The 25,062-nt window shown below is 36.9% G+C and overlaps 4 protein-coding genes across 4 annotated transcripts; 1 reads left to right on the plus strand and 3 right to left on the minus strand.

Moving 5' to 3' along the window:
- The first annotated feature begins 419 nt into the window (after positions 1–419).
- LOC147866864 (putative glycosyltransferase STELLO1) lies at positions 420–4,947 on the plus strand. The gene is made up of 3 exons (XM_087317374.1): positions 420–2,352; positions 3,919–4,045; positions 4,197–4,947. Exons 1-3 carry the CDS (start codon positions 644–646, stop codon positions 4,662–4,664), a joined length of 2,304 nt encoding a protein of 767 aa, XP_087173500.1. The 5' UTR covers positions 420–643; the 3' UTR covers positions 4,665–4,947.
- A 2,004-nt stretch (positions 4,948–6,951) lies between these two features.
- Positions 6,952–8,362, minus strand: LOC147866865 (uncharacterized). Its single transcript, XM_087317375.1, has 2 exons — positions 7,042–8,362; positions 6,952–6,998 (listed from the first exon to the last, which is right to left on the minus strand). Exon 1 carries the CDS (start codon positions 8,301–8,303, stop codon positions 7,251–7,253), a length of 1,053 nt encoding a protein of 350 aa, XP_087173501.1. The 5' UTR covers positions 8,304–8,362; the 3' UTR covers positions 6,952–6,998; positions 7,042–7,250.
- A 2,919-nt stretch (positions 8,363–11,281) lies between these two features.
- On the minus strand, positions 11,282–17,969 carry ZDS (zeta-carotene desaturase). Its single transcript, XM_087317376.1, has 13 exons — positions 17,683–17,969; positions 17,046–17,170; positions 15,944–16,078; positions 15,778–15,850; positions 15,606–15,679; positions 15,393–15,497; positions 14,083–14,327; positions 13,908–13,995; positions 13,690–13,732; positions 13,321–13,606; positions 13,158–13,230; positions 12,236–12,400; positions 11,282–11,663 (listed from the first exon to the last, which is right to left on the minus strand). Exons 1-13 carry the CDS (start codon positions 17,936–17,938, stop codon positions 11,535–11,537), a joined length of 1,797 nt encoding a protein of 598 aa, XP_087173502.1. The 5' UTR covers positions 17,939–17,969; the 3' UTR covers positions 11,282–11,534.
- Positions 17,970–19,335: 1,366 nt separating this feature from the next.
- On the minus strand, positions 19,336–23,439 carry LOC147866867 (F-box family protein with WD40/YVTN repeat doamin). Its single transcript, XM_087317377.1, has 9 exons — positions 23,273–23,439; positions 22,311–22,541; positions 21,951–22,005; positions 21,720–21,818; positions 21,444–21,544; positions 21,105–21,194; positions 20,517–20,662; positions 20,068–20,152; positions 19,336–19,930 (listed from the first exon to the last, which is right to left on the minus strand). The coding sequence occupies exons 1-9, from the start codon at positions 23,401–23,403 to the stop codon at positions 19,540–19,542; spliced, it is 1,329 nt and encodes a 442-aa protein (XP_087173503.1). The 5' UTR covers positions 23,404–23,439; the 3' UTR covers positions 19,336–19,539.
- Positions 23,440–25,062: the final 1,623 nt, after the last annotated feature.

Here is a 25,062-nt window from a genome sequence, read left to right on the forward strand (position 1 = left end):
CCGAATCGAAGGCTCTCCATCGTGGATCGAACAATGAATGCCACAGAGCATGTGTGAGGGAGTGCATTAAGCAAGACAGACTCATTCATGCATGAGCAAGAGAAATTGGATAGCCAGATCTTGGCGGCAATTGTGTGTGTATGTATATCATATATGTATATGCATATGTGTCTGTATGTATATGTATAGGCATATGTGTATGTATATGTGTATGTGTATGTACATATATGTACATACATATATGAACTGTCCTTTCCCCTGTTCTCTGCATATGTACTTGTTTGAATCACCGACGCTGCTTTAGCAAACTGCATATGTGGAAAGGAAGAAGTATGTAAAAAGGAAGGAAAAGGGAATTTGGAGGGTGGGCCAAGACATTGGGCGATGGCAACGTTTTGATTGTTACATCTCACTGAACATACACACACACACACACACACACACACAGAGTCTCTCTCTCTCTCTCTCTCTCTCAGACAGAAAAACAAGAAAAAGAGTAACCAGATCTTGAGAAGGAAACAAGAAAAAGAAGAAATACCAGATCACACACACAGAGAGAGAAAGAGAGGTGTCTACAGAGGACTACGGTGTGTGTGTATGTATGTGTGTGTGTGACAGAGAGAGATAATTCAGATTTGCAGCTATGCTGGTCCAGAAAGATCCAGATAACTCTAATGGAGTAAGCAATGAAGATCAACACCCGATGCAGATAGATTTCAGAACAGGGTTCTTCAGATCTCAGCTCTTGAAAAAAGATCCAGGAAGGTTCAACAAGAAAGGTACTCTTCTAACTTATTTTTCAGAGAATCCATCGAAAGTAGTCATATTGGGACTCATCTTCATCAGTGTTTTCATACTCTTTGTTGTGAAGAACAGAGGAGACTCCTCAGCTCTCCTTTGTACGGACACAAGAAACAGAGTATATGATAACCCTAATCCTTACCCTAATATTGACTTTGGGAAAGTTACAACATTGAAAGATAAAGGAAAATTTCGTGTAGTAAAGGCATTGAAATGGGTTATATTGGCTACCTCTAACGCTCCTAGTGAAAAAATCAAAGCTATGGTTAAAATGCAAGGATGGCAATTACTCATTGTTGGTGACAGTGAAACCCCTAATGATTGGGATGTGAAAGGAGCGGTTTTCTTATCGGTTGAACAACAAGCAGCTCTCGGTTTTCGCATATTGTCACATCTTCCATATAATTCTTATGTGAGGAAATGTGTTGGGTATCTCTTTGCAATCCAGCATGGTGCCAAGATGATTTATGATGGTGATGAAAATGCTTCTTTCCTTGAGAGTGATATCAGTAAAATTTTTGACGTAGATTTATCACCAAAATCAGGGAGAAAGACACTTTTGGAATATTTACCTTCCGGCAATAGGACTACTTTGAACCCTTATATTCACTTTGGGCAGAGGTCGGTGTGGCCTCGAGGTCTTCCATTGGAGACTATAAGCAATATAAATGCTGAGATATACTATGGTCATGTCTTGAGTGGTAAACAATTCATTCAACAAGGACTTGCTAATGGGTTTCCAGATGTTGATTTGATCTTCTATAATACGAGAAAATCAGTTTCAGAGTCATTTGATATAAGCTTTGATGCTCATGCTCTTCCAGTAGCTCTTCCAAAAGGCACTATGGCTCCTATTAATAACCTCAATACTTTATTTCATTCAGTGGCATTTTGGGGGCTCATGCTTCCAATCTCAGTAAACTCTCGCGTTTCAGATGTGTTCAGAGGCTATTGGGCACAAAGGCTTTTGTGGGAAATCGGTGGTTATGTGGCTTTCTACCCACCTTCTGTATATAGGGAAGATACAAAAAAATCAAATTCTTTTGAAGAGGAGAATGATTTGCATGAAAAGGTGGGCAGATTAGTTGATTTCCTTGTTGGATGGACCTCGATAAAAGGGTCGTTTTTCGAAAGAGTGCTTGATCTTAGCCATTCAATGGCAGAAGCAGGATTTTGGACATCTTTAGATGTGTCATATACGGCTGATTGGCTTCAAGACCTTTTGTCTGTGGGCTATTCCGAACCCACATTATCTGCACTTGAGGAAGTAAATCAATTAGACCAATTTGAATTTGTGCCTCTTGCTCTGCCTTCAGCACATCTTGGTGTTCAGGACACATCTACTGTGGGATTTGAGATAGGAAACCTACTGAGATGGAAGAGATTCTACGGAAATATTGTTTTGATAATGGAATGCACATGGCCTGTTAATCAGACAGCTCTTGCTTGGAGAATGCTCTATGGTCGAGTTTTCAGGAATGTGGTGCTTTTGTCTAGCCAGAGTGATGCTCGTTTTGGGGTCATCGCAAGTGAAGATTGGCAGTCATACAAGTAAGTAATATAAAACAGATTTCCTCTAGATATGATATGCTTGAGACTCTATTGTCATTACACTTTTATTTATTTTAATTAATATTTCATGCTCTATTTTAATTAATCATATTTATAGTTCTTATCTAAAAGTTGTAAAGGTTGTTTACAAATAAGAGATAATGCATACCATTGTCCTCTGCACATAATTATTTGTCAGAGTTATAGACTTAGTGTTTATAATTGCAACTTAGTGTCAGAGTTATAGACTTGTACCTAGCTATTATATGCCATCAATGGCATGCAAAATGATGTGATCATTGCAATAGATATCTCTATGTGATAGTGCCTACCAGGATCTCATCCTGTATGTGTATCGCGAATCTTAAGATCCTATCCTGATAACTGCTTAAGTAACTCAATAACTAATTCATGTAGAAGACTTGAATCTTATTCTCCACTTAAACATCACGGATAAGGCAGTTATGCTCCATGCATGGTTAAATTCACATTGACTACCATACGGAGAACCATGAATCTTACCCCAAGCCTGATAAGCACTAATGGTAAGGCATCCAAGGGCAAGAGTTTTTTTTTTCATGCTTCCAAATGAAGGTTATGGCTGTCCTATTTATAGGAATTCTTAACATTACATGGACCTCCAGTGCGGATTTTTGTGTGCACAATGAAAGAAATGCCATTCATTTCTATCACAAGTACTAAAAGACGTGAGGGTGTGACAATGCCCATTGTTGGAAGGAGCTTATATATAGCACCCCAGACCAAGCTGAATGAGCTTACAGATCAAATAAATTAATTATCTACATAGTCTCTAGATTACCTCCCTTTCTCAGCTAGAGGTGATTGATGATAAACATTGTGCTAGTCTAATTCAACTTAAAGCAAAAAGGAAGGAAACGTAATACTAATCCCAATCCTTGATTAACGAACATTATGAGTGTACAAGGTGTGCTCATAATCATGGATGGGGTTTTAATAAGGTCTTCCCTCATATGAAGATAGGACCATAAAATACGTTATTTGTATCTAGGAAATCATTTGATTTATACTACTAATGTCCAACAATCCAACTTCCAAGTTACAGTGTTGTCATGTGACTGTTAACATTGACACGCACTAAGCTGTATGTATTATTAACTCATGACGACTTCCAATCTTGGAGGATGTTTAGATCGTGTTAATTTATCTGCTTCTTCATGTCTTTAGATGAAAGAAATTCTGACATGGTTCTTCTCCAAATTTAAGATTTTCTTTTTTTATGCATGAAGCTGTGGAAACTTGAAGACAAACTTAAATCCAGTTTATAACATCAAGGTGATGAATAATAAAAGGAGGAAGTTGTAGATTTTGACCCTTCCTGTTATAGGTTTTAGGATTCAGGCCTCGGCTGCAAAAAAGAATTCATTAAAGAGAAATGACAACTTTGCACTTGAGAAAAGAAAGAAAGAAAAAACAGAGTTTTTATTTTTACTGTGATAAAAACCTGTTATTTATGTTAACTGCAGATGACACCAATAAGTTAAGCTTTCCATCAAGTTAAGGTTGTCTTTTTGCCGTTTTTTTCAGAGTGTTACCAGACATCTTTGAGCGATATGCAAAGGCAGATGGCTTCCTCTATATAAAAGACCACACTATATTGAACTACTGGAACTTGCTACAAGCTGACAAAACCAAACCTTGGAACCTGCAAAAAGTGAGTTTTTACACAACTAACTTCCATATATTCTTACACCATGTTTCGTATTCTAATTGTAAGGTTTTATTCACATTCGAAGTCCGCATAGTCGTAGCTAAAGCCAATAATGTGTCCATGAATGAGTAAATCAAAGAAATTTTATTTTCAGGTGAGCCAAGCATGGAATGTTGTCAGTCACAAGGAAAATGGAACTGCATGGTATCAGAAGAGCAGCGTTAAAAGAACTGTGAAAAATATGGTGAAAAGTTTGCCCGTCCATTTCCGTGTTACTTATCGAGAAAACATTGACGATAGTCATTATATAGTAAGCAAGTCTGATGTTTTCTATGTTCCTCGACGATTAGTGGGAGACTTTGTTGATCTTGTTGCATTAGGGCTACAAGCAAAACTTCATCAAGAGTTGGCAATTCCATTGTTTTTCTTGTCTATGGAACATATTGACAACTATGATACTGAGGCTTTTAGTCATGTTGTGTATGGGATCGATTCGAATTCCGTAACTTATATGCCTGAAGCTCATATTGTTACCCCTCTGAAGGCAACAGATCAACACGAACTTCTTCATGTAATGAAGTACATGGCAGCAGGGGATCCTCTGCTTTTGGAGGTTCTCTAGCTTTTACCCTCCATTTTGAGTATCCTCTTATCTATATTTTCCCTCTATTTTGGATGTCCTCTATTTATATTTTCCTTCTGTGTTTGGGGGTCCTCGTGTGTTTTTCCCCTCTTTAATGCTTAAGGGAGGGTGCAGTAGATTGCCATTTTTGGCAACTAAGGAACGTGGATGGGATTTGTGAACTCCAAACCAATGGATCATAGGGCTTTAACCCAAACCACTACGAGCCAACCCCCTTGCTTGGAGGTTCTCTAGTTGAAATCTATTATTGGAGACATCATGTAAAATGTTTCATTTGAGAGATTCCTTGTATATAGTTCATTGGATTATTGTCATGGAACCTTATCAGAGATTTAAGACAGCCTTTTATTAAAATTTACATGTACAATCCCTTAACCTTCCACATTAGGGACTAATTTATCACATATTAGGATCTAGTTCATGCAGACTTTGTGGTGTTCTTATCTTAAAAATATGTTTCGAACTAGTGAAATCCGAGCAAATTGTTCGCCTCACATTAGTATGTCCCCAAACTTTTTCAATTGAAGACAGTCAATTGTGTGAGTTGACTGCTTTAAGGAAGCTCATTCAATCGCCATTGAGTTTTGTTAATCTTATCTGTATTGTTTTGTCAATCCATATCTAATTTTATGTTTACATCTAGTCAGTTTGTTCTCACTCTGTTGTTCCCAAAATCTTCCATTAAAAACAAAACCCATGCATGCATACTCTGTAAGTTGGCGTTTTCTTTACTACCCACGAAAGATGAGAAAGAAATAGCAGAATCGATTGTATTATAACATATTAATAGCACCGGAGTAGAGTGATAGTGAGTTTGTTCTCACTCTGTTGTTCCCAAAATCTTCCATTAAAAACAAAACCCATGCATGCATACTCTGTAAGTTGGCGTTTTCTTTACTACCCACGAAAGATGAGAAAGAAATAGCAGAATCGATTGTATTATAACATATTAATAGCACCGGAGTAGAGTGATAGTGCTGACAGTTTGTTTATACAGAGAGCAAAGTATCCATGACAGAATTGCGTTTTCTTTACTACCCACGAAAGAGTAAAAATAGCAGAATCGATTGTATTATAAAACATTAATAGTACCAGAATAGGGTGATAGTGCTGATAGTTTGTTTATACAGAGCGCATATGAGTGATGATCAAATGGGATGGTTGACAAGTAACTTTTCTAGTAATGTATAATGGTAAAACATGTGCAGAAAGAGTTGCTACCTGGTATGTACGTATATGCATATTTATATATATTGTCATCGATTGGAAAAGTTATGTTGCACATATATTTTACCGTACAAAGTGTGTGCAACACAAGTCGTTATTCCAATTAGTGGGCAGAAAAGTCATTGTTGATTATTCCATATATAACGGCATAGCTTTCTCCATTTAAATTCCCATCACAAATTAGGTTTCTAAATTTCATCTATGGAAGAGTACATAAATAGAGGAAAGTAGGTTAACTACCCTACAGGAAACATTTCAACAAAATCATGATTTCCTGACCCCAAATACTCCAGGCATTACCAACCCAAATCTACCATCACTTAATCCATGGGACAGGAAAACATGTTGACCAATCCAAATCTATCATTACTTAACACATGGGAGACAAGTTTGCCGCACAAATCTAACTTTCATGCAGGAAATATTACTTATTTTTCTTTACAAATGAGTTTATTTATGTAGGTAGATGGAAATTTCCACGCATTTGAAGAAAAAGTCATCACATGCTGAAGCTCACCATAACGATAGACATCAACGAGTCTATGACAGAGGCATGGTGTAAAAAACACGATACAATGAATTGCAAATCACCTTAGGCAGAGGAGAATTAAAATTCCATGCCTTTTGCATGCGTTGTCGTTGCCCCTTGTTTGCCGAATCAAGGATGTGTTCCAAGCACCAAGTTATAAAACATACAGACAAAAGAAGATTAAAAACGGATATCATAAAGTATTAGGGATATTATTGATAACGGGAGTTTGAGAAAACTAAAAACGCGACAGAATTTACTACTTCGAATACAAATGTGGCTTATTACTGCAGAAATACCTTGGAAAGCTAGGGTAAAAATTTACACATTATTTTTGAAAACCTGCAAAGCCCTAATACAACATAAAGGTATAAGCCTCTCTAAAATCTATGAGAGATAAGAGAAGGGGAGAGCGAGATGCCTATGATTGCTATATGAGGAAACGAGGCAGCCTTCTATGATTTGTATGAGACGTATATGAAAAACAAATGCAAATGAGAATGGCAAGTGCAAACAAAACCTCTCTGATTTCTATAAGAAAACAGGAGGCAGCTTCACTATTAGCGATATCTATCAGAATGACATGGAAACAAAAAACACTTCTCTGATTTTCTACGAGACAATAGAATGGAAAGGAAGAGAAGGGCGGAGGCACCAAATATGTGAGAACGCTAGAGCGTCTCCGCTAATTTCTGTTAGAGAAATGAAGCGATGAGAAATATCAGACGAGAAAGATTGAACGGCGTTTAGAGTTTAGGGCTTAATGACAGGAAGAAAGAGGTAGGAAAGAAAAAAGAAACAAGAAAACCCTAGATGTTGCAAATGGCTGTGTTTTTATATTCGTGGACCATCATGTTCTTGAACTCGGAGAAATCGAGAAGACCATCTCCATTTGAATCAACTTTCTTCATGATCTGAAGGCAGAAGGAAGTATCTCTGCACTGCGAGAAGCCGAGGCTACAGAGAACACTTTGCAATTCCGTCAGAGAGATGAATCCATCTGCGTTCCTATCATACACGTTAAAAGCTTCTAGAAGAACCATATCTTCTTCGTCATCACCATAACTATTGTCAGGTTGAGGGTTAGGATTCGAATCAGATTTCGGAATGTTCATTGGCTCAATATTCCCAGGATTATGGTGGGGAAAGTGAGATTTTCCATCGACGTTGCCTTCACTCCCAAGGAATTTCACTTCATTTACACTAGAATCTTTTTTATTTGCATGGAAATTGTTACCATTTCCCAGCAAATTGGCTGATATTTTTTCATTCACATGCAAATTCTCTTTATTGTCATTGATCGTGTCTTCCGTTCTTCTAAAATTGCTTTCCTTTCCATGGAACTTGACATTCTTTGAATCAAGTTTACCTTCATTTGCCGCGAGTTTGTCTTTGCTTCCAGGATATTTACCATTGTATTCACGAAATTCAGTTTTATCTCCAAGATTCCCACGACTCCCCAATCCATCTTCTCGTTCTCGTTCTCCTTCATCTTCGTCTTCCTGTTCATCACTCAGGTCTGGTTCTGCGGGATTTGTACATAGAGACACATACAACGCCTGGAACTGATGGAATGAAAGAAGACCAGAAGACGAGTTAAACTTGAGAAGCTCAAACATTTGATGGTGGGGTATGTGCACGCCAAGTTTGTGAAGACCCTCACAGAATTCTTTCACGCTCACAAAGCCATCGTTGTTCTGGTCCAGAAGTCTGAACACACAGAGAAGTGTTTCGTCTACTGACACTTGTCCGAGATCATGATCGGAGCTCAGCGATGACGATGGGGGAGGGGAGGACGGAGACGCCGGAGATGACCATGGTTGCCTCAGACGAGAGGCCAAGGAAGAGAAGAAAGCCGCCATAGTTTTGATCTTTTTAGTTAGTTTCTAAGGGAGAAGGCAAAATTCACGCTTACTCTACTCTTGTGTGTCTTCGCCTCCTCTTTCTAAGAAGGAGTGTCGCTTCTTTACGTCTTTCTGAGATAGAAAGCTTTGTTGGATACACAGAAAGGAGACAGGAAGGTAATGCTCGACTTTCTGATGGCGTGATTCGATCTACTTCTTCGGTCCCTTGAGCTTCAAGTTCTGCTTTTATTTTCTTGAATCCGTTTGTCTTGTCTGCTGCGTCTCTTCAAACCCTAACTTCATTCTCTTGTGATCGGATCCATCATCCCCTTCCTTTTCTTCTGCGTCTGCGTCTGCGTCTGCGACTGTGTCTGTGTCTGCTTCTTCTCCTCCACCTGTTTCTTCTTCTTCTTCTTCTTCTTCTTCTTCTTCTTCAGTCTCCAACAGATTCTTGAAATGAAATGGCTGTTTGTTTTTCTCTCAACGTTCAAAAAGGACAGGGGGCTGGCTATATATATAAATTAAGTAAAAATGAAGAAGAAGAAGAAGCAGCACAAAAACATCAGAGAAATCAACGGCCACCCAACGGCCTCCAAAAAGAACTCAATTTCTGAGTATGGGCCCCCATGTATGTATGTATGTATGTATGTATGTATGTATGTATACATACATGGGGTCCATCCATTGACTCTTGGACTCCATGCATCCATCCATCCATCCATCCATCCATCCATACCACCTCTTCTTCTCTTTGCTTTGCTTGGGTGTGTGTGTGTGTGTGTGTGTATTAGTCTGATTGTCATGGTGTCCGTCTGCATCTTGATCCTTCTCGTATATGTTGTATATGTTGTGTGAATCTCTCTCTCTCTCTCTCTCTCTCTCTAAATGTTGGATTGGTTGTGTTGTGTGTATATCTTTGTGTATCTTGGTTTTGGTGGTGATGTGTATATACACATATATATTCGTATACATTGGTTTGGTTGTGATGTGCGTGTATATCTATGTGTATGTGATGTGTGCATGCATGGGTGTGTATCTTTGAATATGTTTGGTTGGTTGTGATTGTGATTGTGATGGTGCGTGCATGTCTTTGGATATGTGGTTTGTTTGCAATGGTGTATGTGCACGCGCATGTGTATCTTTGGATATGTTGGTTTGGTTGTGATTGTGTGTGTGTGTGTGTGTGTGTTGGTTTGGTTTCCATGTATACATTGGTTTGGTGGCTTGTGATGGTGTACGAGTGTGTCTCTTTTGTATATGTTGGTTTATTATTATGGTGGACACATGTGTGTGTCGGTATAACTTATAAGTATGTATATATTGTTGGCTGAAAAGGCATGCCTAGTTTCGCCTTTATGCAAAAACCATCGTGAGGAAATTATTCTCTCTTGATAATGCTTTTATTCAGCTCATCAACAAGATACACCCCCACCTGTGTGTACATACGTTTATATGAAACATGCCTTTTTTACATACACACACAGTTCAATCCTTGCCCTGGGCTAAACCCTGTCTCATAGATCATTATTAGTTTCTTGTGGACATTCACAATATATCTATCTTTTGCAACCCCTCGTCCCTCCCTTGTATGAACAAATGATGGAAGGAAACATCACTCTTAGCACAAGTGTGGAACCTTTCCATGTGGCCACTGTAGGATGCACTTGCATTTGCACCCAAGAACGCTTTACAACTTATCATGAATGATGCCTAAACATGATATTTCTATACTGAGCGTTTAGAAACATGATAAGTCATCACAATTCCAATATTATGTTGATGTTTGTTATTGTTTGTAATGTGCCATTTATTCCCCCACGCTTTGTATAAGTTTGCAAGGCAAAATGTAGGACCATGTTTTACTTATTGCTCACATTTTGCGTACTATTTTAGTCCCTCACATTTATGGCTAGTATGCAATGCAAATATAGGAGGAAATAAATAAGGGCCATCCATGTGAGGGACTTGCTTAAGATAGGGTCATCCATACTATTAACATGTGACTTGGTGCTTGACCTTACAAGCCATGTGTAACTTCGGTTTAATCTTAATATAGATATGTCAATACAATATAGGGTAAATTATAGTTGACAAGGCAAAGATATGCCATGTGCCCCCAAGATAGAGTAAATTGAGCGAAATAACGAATTTCTAATCAAAGTTTCATTTTTAGAAGCTCTATTCCTAGCATTTATGGCTCCCTTGGAAGGGAGACATACCTTCTAATTAAATAATTGGAATCGCATGCATTCTAGGTTGCTCCAAACATGTTTGTCACATTTATGATTAGCTTTGAAGGCAAATATAATGCCATCCATACATTACAGTGTAGATTGTCAAGATTCATGCATTCTAGGTTAGCAACTTAGCTCTAAATACATATTATGTAAATGGTGACTAAACCATTACTTAATAATAAAAAACGCAACATCATCGCTCTCAACACTAGGTTGTCAAAAGCCAATTAACTCTAGCATGGGTTGTGTATATATATTGAACTTTCACACTAGGTTATATATTCAATCAACCCGTTGTGGAGTGTATGTGTCTATGACGATTGAGTGTTCATTTAAGCTCCATTAGCACTGAATCACTTGTTCCCTTATTGTTTATTAATTATCATCAAGTGACGTTCTGTATGCATGCATCTAGGCACTTGGAGTAAACTTGTTACACACAAAGGTTAATCTATCATGGCATGTTAGCATGTGCATCATGCATGCTTGTTTGAATCTCACAAATGCTGAAGTCCAAGGTATTAATGAAGGATGTGATCTCACACCAATCCATTCTCAAATGAGGTTGATTATATGCTAAGTAATGAAAACATTAGATGCTTTGTGGCAGCAAACAGTACCATTTCACCTTTTGACAGATGGACCATGTTGCCATTTGCACTGATTCCTTTTGCCACTCTCCCTAATATCTGCTATGTTTACATATGCATCAAAAGTTTAAAGTATAGAATGACCATATGAAAATTGTGGCTATAGACATAAAAACAATTCTCATAAATTCATCTGATAGTCGTTCGAATAGGGTCAGTCAGACATAGAATTCAATTTGATAGTAATACACAAGTTTGATCGAATAGGGAATGATTTAATCATAATACACAGGTTTGTTAAGCTATCATAAAAGAAGCTTAGCTATAGACAACAAAATTCTCATAAGTTCATCTGATAGAGATATTCAAATAGGGTCAGTCAGACATAGTCATCAATTTAGTACCAACCACAACTTCGGGTCCTAAACAGTGGAAAGGTCCAAAGCCAGTATTTTGCTCCTGAGTTCACCCAAACGGCTCCCAGCCTCACAAATGAATCCAGCAGCTTGTCTCCCAGACAAAGTAGCCCCCTCCATGCTGTCAATATAATCCTGTGATGCATGGAACAAACATGAATTAGTTACAAAATTGCACAAAGGTTAAACAATCCAAAGCAATATACATGTATGCAGTATATGAGGTAGGTATGTATACATCTATATATGTAGGTAGGCATGTATACATTTATATATGTAGTCCATCTTTATATACATTTGTACGTATGCACCCATGAGAGAGATTACAGTAAACATTCTGGAAAAAGACACGAAAGACTATACATAATATCGGTGACCAAGTAAAAAACACAATCCTATCTAATGCATGGATCAACCTAGAGAATAATCCAAAAGCAACTAAAATAAAATAAAATAAAATAAGACCAACAGGAGTGTAAACCAACACACTGGTTTGGATTCATATAAATGCCCACCAGATGAATTTTCAAGATTCATGGGTTTCTATCCCTTGCCTAGAGATGAGCAGAAACCATACTTTTGTGATAACTACCAAATAGAAAATTTGAGAATAGCATTATGACTTGTAATAATGCCAAAGCTGTATGACCCAAGTCTTATTTTGCATTATGTATATGTGATAAGATTTGTTAATCCAAACATCTTACCTGTTTGGTATATGATCCTGCCAAAAAGAAGTTAGAAATAGGAGTTTTCTGATCAGGCCGATATGGATCCAGCCCAGGTGCTTCACGATATAAGGATTGCCCAAGTTTTACAACTGAAGACCATGTAACCTCCAGACCTTCAGCAGATGGAAATAGTGATATCACCTACCTCCAAAAAGGCAGTTTTAAAAATCAGAGAAAATTCGGAGTACTCACACCAAATCCCAACACATGAACAATCAGCTAACGACAGGCCTTGGCCAGCACAATATGGATGTCTAGCTTCCCTTGCATACTCTCTTTTCAATTATTACTTGGCCTATTAGCTGACGACGGGCTTTTGTCTGCCACAAAATATATGGCTAGCTTCCCTTGCACACTGTTTTTCATTATTACTTGGTCTACTAGCTAAAACGGGCGCCACAATATGGATGACTAGCTTCACTTGTGCACTCTCTATTTCATTGTTTACATGGTCTATTAGCTAGCAATGGGCCTTTCGCCACCACAATATGGATGGCTAACTTCCCTTGCGCACTCGTCATGATGGCTTGGCATTGTAGTCTGGTCATTTCTAATTAATACACACTCTTAATATACTAAGACTCTAGTCTTCTACATGTTCATTAGGTTAATTATGTGACCGGGAGAGAGTGGTCCTAACCAAACAAGTACCTGTTGCTTCACATTGCAGTCATTTCTAATTAATACACTCTTAATATACAAAGCCTCTCGTCTTCTACATGTTCATTAGGTTAATTATGTGACCGGAGAAAGTGGTCCTAACCAAACAAGTACCTGTTGCTTCACTTTGCGGTCATTTCTAATTAATACATTCTTAATATACTAAAACTCTAGTCTTCTACATGTTCATTTGGTTAATTACGTGACCGGGAGAAAGTGGTCTTAACCAAACAAGTACCTGTTGCTTCACTTTGCGGACAATTTCATCATTTTGAAGAGGCATATAAGGTTCTCCCGGGGTCAAAACAACCCTGAAATGGACAAGCAATCAAAACAAATAAGGATCTTAAACCACAATTCAGGAGAACTTAGTAGAACAGCATTGAAACATCCAAACATACTGTAGGAGTGAGCCTTCTCCTGGCTTATAATAGTCCTCTGGAGATGTAAGAGCGAGATCTGCAAAGCAAGAGAAATCAGCATCTCCTGTATATAGAAGGTTATCCATCCCTGATGCTTGCTTGAGCTGCCTAGACCTCTCAATATCCTGCATCTCAGTGACCCACCCATTATACCTAAGCTGAACTGTAATGACAGGTACACCCACGAGTTTGTAGATATTATTAAATGTGTCATATTCTTTCCATTCTTCCGGCAATAGCCTCTTTATACCAGGAACATCACAAGCTGCAAAAGAAAAACATAATGAAGATGGATTAAAATGGGCTTTGCCAAAGGTCTATCTATAAGCCCAAAATGTAACTTGATACCTGCCACATAAACATCAGCCTTGATTACTTCCTTCTTGTTTGCCTGCGATTTAAGAAAGGAGAACTCAACACTTGCAAAGAATTATAAGCTTCAAAGTGGAAAGCGTGTAGACTACATTGAAATCAATAAAATCCAAGGGAGGGGGAAGAACAGACTCTGCTGCTAGTAACCCTCGCTTTCAAACAGGAAACTGGAAACTGAAGTTTTCTTTATTTACCTTTGACATTACTAATCCAGACACATATGGTACACCATCTGATAAACGATCATGCAAAATTTCTCGGCAGCCCCATCTCAAATGAAACCTGAAAGGACATAGCATATGAAGAATCAATGCATTAACACTGTAGGCAGAACCCTAGTTCTTTGAACAAAGAAATGTTGATCCCCACCTCCCACCCCTATCAGTTATATATTTGCTGATGGGACCACTCAACCGAACATCAGGTGAGCCATTCAACATTCGAAGCAATGAGGCCTCTGTCTTAATTGCAAATAAGGTGAAAATGGTAAGCATGCAACGAGCGCTTATATTATCGCAATCAATGAATCCTAGAGCATAGGCAACTGGATCCCACATCCTCTTGATGCTCATCCGGGTTCCTCCGTGGGATATGAACCACTCTGAAAAGCTAACCTGAAGTTGCATTATGGAATCAAAATAAACCAAATATAAAGACATGTAAGGTATGCAAGGAAGGCTTAGTAGAGGATGAATATTCCTTGCTTTTTACTTATTCGCACACTGAGACTTGGTGCTTCAAAGTATGAATATCCGTTCTTGGGAAGGAGACACCATCAAGATAACTTTTGTACTTAGGTCCTATGGGTCAATATTTGCCTCTCTCTCTCTCTGTCTCTCTCTCTCATCGAGAGTCGCTAGTCACTTTTACATGTATCACATGAAATATAATATTTTTGGTCTCATAGCTCATCTTTGACCTCCGAAGATGATATCTATCCATCTATCTCTCTATACAATGGAGTAGTAACGCCCTTCTTAGGAAGGAGTCACAGACATAAAATACATATGCATAAAATACATCCATGCAACATAGCAAACACCTACAATGTATTATGTGTATGTGTAACCACCCATAAAATACATATGCATGTATGAAGGTCACTGCATAGTTTAGGGCTGGTATTAACACCATTATCTGTAGCAGTACATAAAGAGACCAGATATCCTGCAGAAGGAATAGACTTTGAATTGATATTTTTATTTTGTATCTATAGAGAATGCAATAACTTATAATGTCTCCCCAGAGTTTATGATAAGCTTTTTAAGTATCCAAGCTTTTGTCTGAATAAAATTGAATGACAATGGAAAGAAATATACTCGCATCATTGTAAATCCTCTTTCCTACAATATCACAGAGTTTCTGCCTATCTACTCTCTGCGGTTAGTAATTCTGAGCATTTACCATATTGTCCATCTGTTTTTGTGTCCTTTGCTTGGAAGTTTACGAATCCTTTTCTTTTTAACCTAGACTACATATGGAACGATCTAGAAGCTCACCTCTATGTGGTTAACACTTCTGAACATTCACAATATTGTCTATCCATTTCGTGCTTCCTTTGCATGGAAGTTTAAAAAAGCTTTCCTTTTCAGCGTAGACTACGTTTACTCTATTATCTCTAAATTTTCACACAACATTAAAAACATGTATCAGACTACTTTAAATAAGTCTTAACATACCTTATCCAAATCACGTATGACATTCATAGCACCGTCTGGATCAACTAGTGCACGCACAACAGGACTTGTGGCCAATGCAACAGCATTAAATGCTTTGTCAACTGTCTGAAAAGTAGCCAAGATTTATATAGAGCACATATTAAATGAGCCCAAATTCCAAGCAGCATGAGAACTTAATGAAATCATCACAATAGTTTTGCAGAATTTCCTCACAGATAGCTGATTTGTTGTCAAAAAAGCTTTGATGCCATGCAAAGGTGCTCCAGTGAAGAATCGAAAATCAAGCTCTGTGAAAATCAAGCTCTGTTGAAAAATAATCCATGTAAAAATCTAAAGCCATCCTTCAGCAAAAGCTTATATTCAAGATTAGATGGGGCCAACTCACCACCAATATCTCCACCTTTGTTAACAAAAGTATGTACATGATCCTTGATCAGGAGATTATTATCTGCCCCAACCTAGAAATGGATATCATATTTCGTTTGTAAATATTTCAGGAGTTCATGTCTAGAAAAGAATGTAACAAAACAAAAGCGATGTTTTGTAAAGACCTTAGACATAAGCCGGAACAGATTATTGTAGCATCCAAAAAAGACATGTAGCCCCATCTCAATATGATTTCCATCTTTGTCAACAAAAGAACCAACTTTTCCACCAATAAAAGATCTTGAATCGTAGATGTCAACCTGTAAATATAGCATCATAACTGTAAACCTACTTCCCATGATCAATTCACAATAAATTGACAACATATGTGGTACATTTTCATAGTTTCCATAGTATCAGCACAAAAAATGGGAAAATCGACCAGGTATTAAGACCACTAAACTCATGCCCTTGAACCACTAAAAACATCTCCTGCTATATTATTAAAGAATTTATGGTCCAGCGGTCTTCATCCAGATTATAAACTTTCTACTAAATGCCCACACATTTGGAGTATTTTCTCTAAATGTGCTATTATTTCATTGATGAAAACGGGAATGTGGATAAATGAGTTCATAAAGTTTGCCCAACACCACTAGCTGTTTTGGTCAGATCACTTGGTACTAGGATAACTAACCTCAAGCCCACCCTTGTGTCAAAAATTTACATAATGCTTATGGAATTCCAGCATTTTCTCATAATTCCCTATTATTTAGGCATGAAAAGAACTATTAACAATAAATTGATATTAGTAAATAAAATCTTTTGGGACCAATTTCATGCAGGACAAGAGTCTAGGTAAATGCCCTTATTGATGGCTTGACTAACATCATGCCCAGGAAACGAATTTCACATAACGTTTTGGTATTTCTCATAATTTCATTGATGAAATAAGGAAACTGGGTCTGATCAGTGAAGAAATGTTTCCCCAAATACCGTTGTCTTGATCAGACGATTTTGTTAATAAAGTAACTCGCCTTGTGCCCTCCAAAATACAAATTTTCTATTTAACTCTTATAGACTTCATACATGAAAACATGAACCTCTCTTGATAAGTGAATAAACTTTAGCCTGGAAACTCTAGCTATGCTGTTTGCCTTGATGAGGTCATCGTTGATAAGATTACTAACCCCATGCCCCACATATTTGGGGTGTTTTCTCACAATTTGCTAATATTTTAACATGCACGAGAAAAAGGAAGTTCGTTGTTGAAGTAAGAAAACTAACCTCATGCCCTTGATCCAAAAGCTCAACAGCTGTGGACATACCAGCCAGACCAGCTCCGATTATAGCAACTTTCAACTTAGGTCCATTGTATTTTTCGGGCTCCGGTGGAAAAAGGCCTTTCGGAGCTGATAATAAAAGTAAAGAAATCATATATGCTTTTAATGTCACACACAAATCAGTATCTTTCTCCTTAAGACAACATATAAAAATTGTTCATGCATCTTGTTTCTACACTGAATGTCACGGATATATACATATTAGCATTCTTCTGTGATAATACAAAAAAGGGCAGAATTGTACATAAATCTACCAGTTTCGATTATATCTTTGTCATGAATTACATATCTTACCTATATAATTTATTTCCTATAAGACAAAATCTAATCTTACATATATAATTTAAGTTTGCACATAGAACCTTACATCGCACAAGACACATGCAACGTTATCTTGCAAAACCTTAGATTACAATTACAATAGAATCTAACTCAACGTGTACAGCCATATGTTGCACAACAGAATCTTTCACGAAGAAAATCTTTTTGAATGGAATTTTTAAACAGCATAACCTTTATAATGTTTTTGAATACAGGAAGATGCTTACATTACGCATGGAGGAATAGTTCAGGATCCTCACCTTTTCTGCTCATATCAGAGACTTTGGTTTTCAAAGCGCTCCCCCAAGTAGGCAACACTCCGTTCCTTCTTCTCTCATGACATTTGACTTCCTGCCGGTGATGAGGATGTGCAGAGAACAGGAGATGGCTTGTATGATGACTCCACAGACTACACGTTCTGCTACTGGGGAGACAGGGCGTGCTGTAGAGGAAGGGAGAGGTTGCGGAAGAAGAAGAAGGAGGAGAAGAAGAAGAAATGGGCGGTGCCATCGCCATCAAAGGTGAAGAAAGAACCGATCAAGGAAAGAGGTCTGTCTAGTCCGCCTTCCCCTCCCTTCACGATTAGATAATGTCTGGACTCTTCTTCATTGAATTATATTGTCTAACAAATTTATTGATTTATTGATTTATTGAATTTATGTATGTTTATTTGTTAATACTTGGTTGTTACTGCTGCTACTTTTGTTTTCCTTTTATTTATATCGAATTGCTAAATCAGCCATTTACTTCTTTATAGTCAATTACACTCGAAATAGTCCGTCTTTTTATTGCTAATTCATCTAACCTTGTATTACTTCGTAATTAGCTCACGTACTCCTACTTCCTTGCTAATACAATTAGCATCATAATCGATATCATAATGACTACTTATTATGGCTAACACAAATATTCATATTGATCCTAATCTGATTAATTCATCCAATGTTAAGGATGACTAACTAGCTTTATTAGTTAGAGGGATTCGTTCCCTTGTTGATTTCGATACCTACAGCCAATTAGTCCCTTTAGTAATTGTACTTGATCTTTTAACCTTAATTAGTTATCAAAGTTATTAGTTTTCCAAATTATAGACAAATCAACTATATTGTGTCACGTGAATTTCTTTACTAAATAAAGTATGGGTCCCATATTAGGCATAACTTTTTTACTCTATTTGTAGGAAACATATGTAAAAAGCAGGGATATTTTTAAAATTGCTGAATGGTTAGGGGGTAGTCACGTAATTTAAAATAAGCATAGCAAGAGTGTAACGATATATTGGTGTTTGTTCAATTAATTAATGAACCCCTTTCATTAACCATCTAACTAAGTCATTTGATTGAGCAAAATTGCTAATATGCCTTCTATTTAATCACTTGAAGTAGAAAGTACTAAAGGGACATAGACAAAGCTTCAGTACATAAATTAGACTATCAGTTCATCATTATGTATTGTTCTAGATCAAAATAACCTCTAATACTCTAGAAAATCAAGAATATCAAATGCATCAACTGGATCGGCAAAACTGAGGTTTTGGAATAAAGTGAATATTTAGAACAGGGAAAGCATATTTATGGATCAAGAGAATATAACTTATAAAATTGAATCAAATCCATCTCTTCAGCCATAATCTAATCAATTACTCACAACCTACTTTAGGTTCCTTACAACACCATGGAAGACAAAAGAATGGTTTAGGTCCAATGCAACGAAATTTTGGATCAAAATGAGAAAGCTTCCAAGAATTTTAAGTTCAGCTATTTACCGTGTGCTAATTTATAATCTACGTGCTGATGATCATTAACAAGTTTCCAAAAAGGTACAATCTCAGATTGCCATGAGTTATCTTAATATTGGAATCCATCATCATCACCATAATGATATATAAAATAAAAATGATGAATAGAGAAACATTAATGAAGTTGCTTTGCCAGTAGTATTTTACTTATTCACTGTGAAGAACAGAAATGCCAGTGGCATGGCCCTTTCTAGAACTTTCCAGTACGAAATGATGGCAACCACGATTAATTTTTGTAGAAATTTAGAATTACAAAGAATATATATACATATATGTACATAAATGAGACTTTAGTCTCTCGAAGGGCAAACTCATACTTCTAGAACTGAAAATGCCATAGCCGTATACTACCATCGGGATGAGTGGTCACGAATCTTGTCATCCCGGCTCTTAAACAAAGTATTGGGAGCCGTTGTTCTCCAGGTATTTTCTCTAGAAGTGTGTCTAAGTTCACATCCACTAGCCCATTATCACCCGCAAATGATTTAAATGATAATGATCCCTCTGCTCGTATTTCTTTCCGGAGGACACAATCCTTTCCTCTTCGAGTCACAGCACAATGCTTCAGCATAGAGCCAGACTCTGAATCTAGGAGAGTGATGATGCCATTAATACTCCCTACATAGAGCGTGGTTGCATCATAGGATGCCATATGAAGAGACGTGATCGAGCTGGGTGCTACCCGGACACTCCAAAGTGACTGTTTAGTCCTGACAATAATAATAACCATGGTAATGCATTGACAAAATTCATGTGATAATGTTATAAAGACATAGATTACTAGGTAATTAATGGATTTGAGTGAAAATTTTAAAAAATGATTTACATATATAGACCCTTCGAGTACCTCAGATTCCATGCATGAACACCTCCTGTTGTGGTACCAGCTAAAAGCATGTTTTCTTCACTACAAACATGCAGGCAAACAACACCTGGAAATTTTAAACCTTTTAGGTTCCAGTGTTTGGAGAGTCTGGTAAATACTCATTTTCTTTCGATTGTTCTACATCCTATTGTCCGCATGAAAAATACATCATATGAGATACATGTTAACTATATGAGTCTACAAAAGTATTATTATTTTATGAAGGGTTATAGACTTCACCTATAGAAAACACTATAATTAAAGTATGGTGTAAACCATAGAATCAACAGCCAGAGATACTTAGTGACAAAGAACACTTTCAGTACAAGCTGGAAATTTGATTCAGAACATCAAAATTAATATAAACGAAACCTTAAGTATAGCGTCCTTTCAGTAATTCAGATGCAGTTGTGAGTGTTCCACATACATACCTCTAGGTGGTGAAGATGGGAGAAGACAGTTCAACTTCTCTCCTGTCATCATGTCACACAAATGCACATTGCCATCTGCAGATCCACTTGCTAAAAGGGAAGAATTAATATGAGCTGCAATACATGTCACACGATCTGAATGCTGTCTGCCAATAACACTCCTATAGTTAATGTTTTGCACATAATATATTCCTCAGTGGAAACCCACAAAAAATGATTCCAATGAAATTAGCAGCAGACAATGTCTAAGAAGACAAGATAGAGAGCATATATATGCTCATCTTTATCTTTTCACTCATAGAAAGTATGCATAATGCATGGATCGTCTTTATCTTTTGACACACAGCAGGCAACTAGGCCATTTATAGATAGATATGTAAACAGATAGATAGAAAAAGACAGAAGGATGACATGTAAGTCAGGGAAACCATATCAATCAGCAAAATCTATGATGTAAGAGAGCATAAAAAATCCAATACACAGATGCCTATATACTCAACAAGTGGCCATGTGGCAAACCAGTACAAGGATGGGTAGAAAAAAATTAAATCACTTATTCAAACGAAATTTGTCAAAAATGATGAATACCTGAAAATTCGTGAGCAGCGACCACTGTACATATCAAACACCCTTATGGTTCCATCAGCACAACCAACAAACACTTCAGGATCCACATAACTGTACATGATAGAATTTTTCTCCTTTTAGGAGAGGGCATTTAGCATAACATAAAATTTAATATAATTTGCTATCATTAGAAAAGTAACAAGGTGTACATCAAAGTATTCTATCCTTTACACTTCTTATCATTACATTTTCTCCTCTTGCGGATCACAACATAAGATCATGTTTGCAACCCTCAAAATTGAATAGTTTCAACATTACTAGAACATTAGTATATGGCATAGCCTCATATTCCTTATGTACCACATTGAATGTACAGGCCAATTGTTTGCCTTGATGTGACGAAGTAGCTGTCCTTTTCTGCGATTCCAAACATATATTTCAGTTGTACATACCACCAGGACCTGTTGCATATAGAGAGATATTCTAGAGTTACTTTGGCAAATATATTTTAATACTCTAATGGAATCAAAATAGAGCACTATTAGAGTTAGTTTTGGCATCCATAATTCCAAAAATACTCAATCGAATCAAATATTTGAGTAGCCTCCAGGGATAACTTAATTGGTAGGTTATAACCTTGTTTTCATCAAAATCTAAATCAATCACTTTTAGCTTGTTGGGCACCGAATAACTCTCAACACAATGTAAATCTCTGGTGGACCACGCATGCACCATCTGAATCATGAAAGAAACAAAATATTATTAAAATATAGTGGTACATACTTTTGCAAATATGGAACAAAAAAATGAATAGAATAGTCCAAAAGAAACCACATGGTTGCCAAAAAAGAACTAGGATAGGATTACCCCATCACTCGATCCTGTCATAATTATCTCCATTTTAAATCTGCAACATTCAACTCTACACATGCAAACGAGGAAACACGTTAGATGCATCTATATTAATAAAAAATATGTGATTTGCATGAATTAATGGGTACTATGTGTCAATATGAGATATATACTTTTCCAATTCATGCATCGATATACAGTATAACATGAGGTAATAGAAACTGAATGAATTAAGTATGTAACATGGATGGATGTATTAGATATAAGGTACTGTAGTCAAAGGAATTTTTTGTTATCATAGACGCAAACCATATATATAGTTTTCAATGTACACATAAGATATGCATTGTGAAGGGAATATTATAATGAGGTTACCTGGTAGAATGCCCTTTACATTCTCTAACAAGAACTGAACCAAGCACAACCAACACTTTATGGTGTTCTTTGACAAATTGAGCCTTCCAATCAGCTACTGCTCCAATTTCCCTTCTCAAAAACTTTAGGCTTTCCATATTCTCATCCTTGTGCGTAAGCTTTGCTATTAAGGTTTTCCTTGATTTCTCATAAATATCTTTCCACAGTGAAGAGTGTGTTACGATCACATTCCTGTTACAATAACCACACATGAGCGTAAATTTGCTTCAATGGATCTCTATACGGTTGCCATAAATATTTCCAATTAATTAATTGTGTATATCAGAATATCCCTCAGTTTCTAAAACATAAAGGAGGCAGTAGGAATATTCTGCTCAATATTCACTAAGTTTAGGGCATTTTAGTGTATTTCTCGATTTGATTAATCACGGAGAGATTATCATTGAGCTACATTATGTTGCATTATCCTTTTTAGGGAGGGTGGAATTGATCGTTTCTTTATTAAACTCGCATAAGGGATAGCCTCAAAGATTACCCTTAAAATTCCGACCGAGGGGAATTTTGAATATTTTCGTAAATTTGAACAAACGGGAAGGATTTATGCTTTGTTTTTCTCAATACCTGTGTATACCAACACAGGAGTAGTCTTGAGATTGCCCTTAAAATACGAGGAGAATTTTGATTATTTTCTCTTATTTCGACTAATCTTTGTTCTTTTCCCTCTCAAAATTGCCAAGGGGTTAGCCTCAATATTACCCATAAAAAATACAATGCCAGGATACACTGAATAATTTTCCCTAAATTCGACCAATGTTTGTTTTTCATTTTTCAAAATTCGCTGTGTCGATCGATACCTTAACAAAAACGACCGGAGAGACATTTTGAAATTTTTACAACACAAGATTAGAACACACTGTAACGGATGCAGAATGGACGAATGTGCGGAGAGATGTTTACAATACCAGGACTTGCAGAGGGTGGAGATGCGAGCCAAATCATAGGGAGAGAGGAAGGAGAAGAGTGTGAGGAGAACATCATCGGTGAGGAGAGACAGGGCATGAGCAGGAGGAGCTCGCTTCTGCCTCCCGTCCATTCGAGCCTCCTGTTCAAAACTTCAGAATGTAAGGAGAAAAACTGTCTCTCCACAGCCCACTCCACTCGGGCCTTACTTCATGATCCTGTCTAATAAATACATTGTATGTACATAATACAATGTCTCTCTTCTCACTCACTTTTACTTCTACTTCATTAGCCTGTATTTGTATGTATGTATGTATGTATGTATGTATGTATTTGTATGTATTTGTATGTATGTATTTGTATGTATTTGTATGTATTTGTATGTATGTATTTGTATGTATTTGTATGTATTTGTATGTATTTGTATGTATGTATGTATGAATATATGTATATATGAACTTCTTTCTCAAGCTCAATGAGGTCTTCTTAGGTTCCCATCTAGACCCTTGTTCCACCATGTATATATGTAATGTAATGCAATGTCTCTCTTCTCACTCACTTTTACTTCTACTTCATTAGCATGTATGTATGTATCTATGTATGTATTTGTATGTATGTATGTATGAATATATGTATATATGAACTTCTTTCTCAAGTTGAGTGAGGTCTTCTTAGGTTCCCATCTAGACCCTTGTTCCACCATGTATATATGTAATGTAATGCAATGTCTCTCTTCTCACTCACTTTTACTTCTACTTCATTAGCTTGTATGTATGTATGTATGTATGAACAGGGATCTTCTTAGGTTCCCATCTAGAACCTTGTTCCGCCATGTATATCGCTAGCCTATTATCAAGCTCAATGCCTTGGCTTCACGTGATTCTTGGCCCTTAGAAAGACCTTCAAACACTTACTTTGAACTTTCTCACATAACCTAGGTGTTGAGATACTATCATAGCATGCATCATCACACGAGTGCGAAGATATGCAAGGGATGTGATGAAACCTTGGTGGAGGATGAATAGTCATTTCTCTCATGCTCAAAAACATAGACAGTAATTCTCAACACTTATCATGATTTGTTAGATGTGGATGATAATTTAAATGCCATACTCAATTTTCCATGAAGAAGGGCAAACACATATATTTATTTGTGCATTATTTCCTCATAAAGAGATTTTTCTACATATTTAGCAACCCTCCTTCTTAGGAAGGATTCATGTACAAGGTGATATGTTACATGATGTATTTTGATGACACAATGCAATGGCAATACCCAACTGTGTGATTGAGTGTAAGGGCTTTGAGAATAGAAATAGTTTTTTTATTGTCCACGAGGAGAACAAAGTTGACCTATGGGATCAAATACGATGACATGTATTTTGTCTATTTAGGATCCTTGGGCCATGATTGTACTCTTGGTAGATGCTAAACTTTCTAATTGTATTTCTCTCATATATTTGGCTCGATAGACATACAATATCTTCATTAAACTCCTTATATTGATATGAATCTTTGTTACACCGCATATCCCTTCGCTATGCTACAAGCCACAACTATGTATTAGACTAGCAACTTCATGATCTCCAAATAGTAGATATAGTCATATGGTCTCATATCAACTATGCCCTCATGAACTTTACACACACTTTTACATTATCATCTCTATTATGTTTGAATCAAAGTCATAAATTTACACCACCAAAAAAATTGCAAGTTGAGGTCTAACAAAGCTTATCTAGAGACAATATTAGCACCCATTGGAGTGAAACAATCCACTGTGTTTAATCTT

Source organism: Azolla caroliniana, unplaced genomic scaffold, assembly GCF_043228905.1.
Source record: "Azolla caroliniana isolate FFs.n. ecotype wild unplaced genomic scaffold, voAzoCaro1.0.p SCAF_3, whole genome shotgun sequence".
NCBI classification, from domain to species: domain Eukaryota; kingdom Viridiplantae; phylum Streptophyta; class Polypodiopsida; order Salviniales; family Salviniaceae; genus Azolla; species Azolla caroliniana.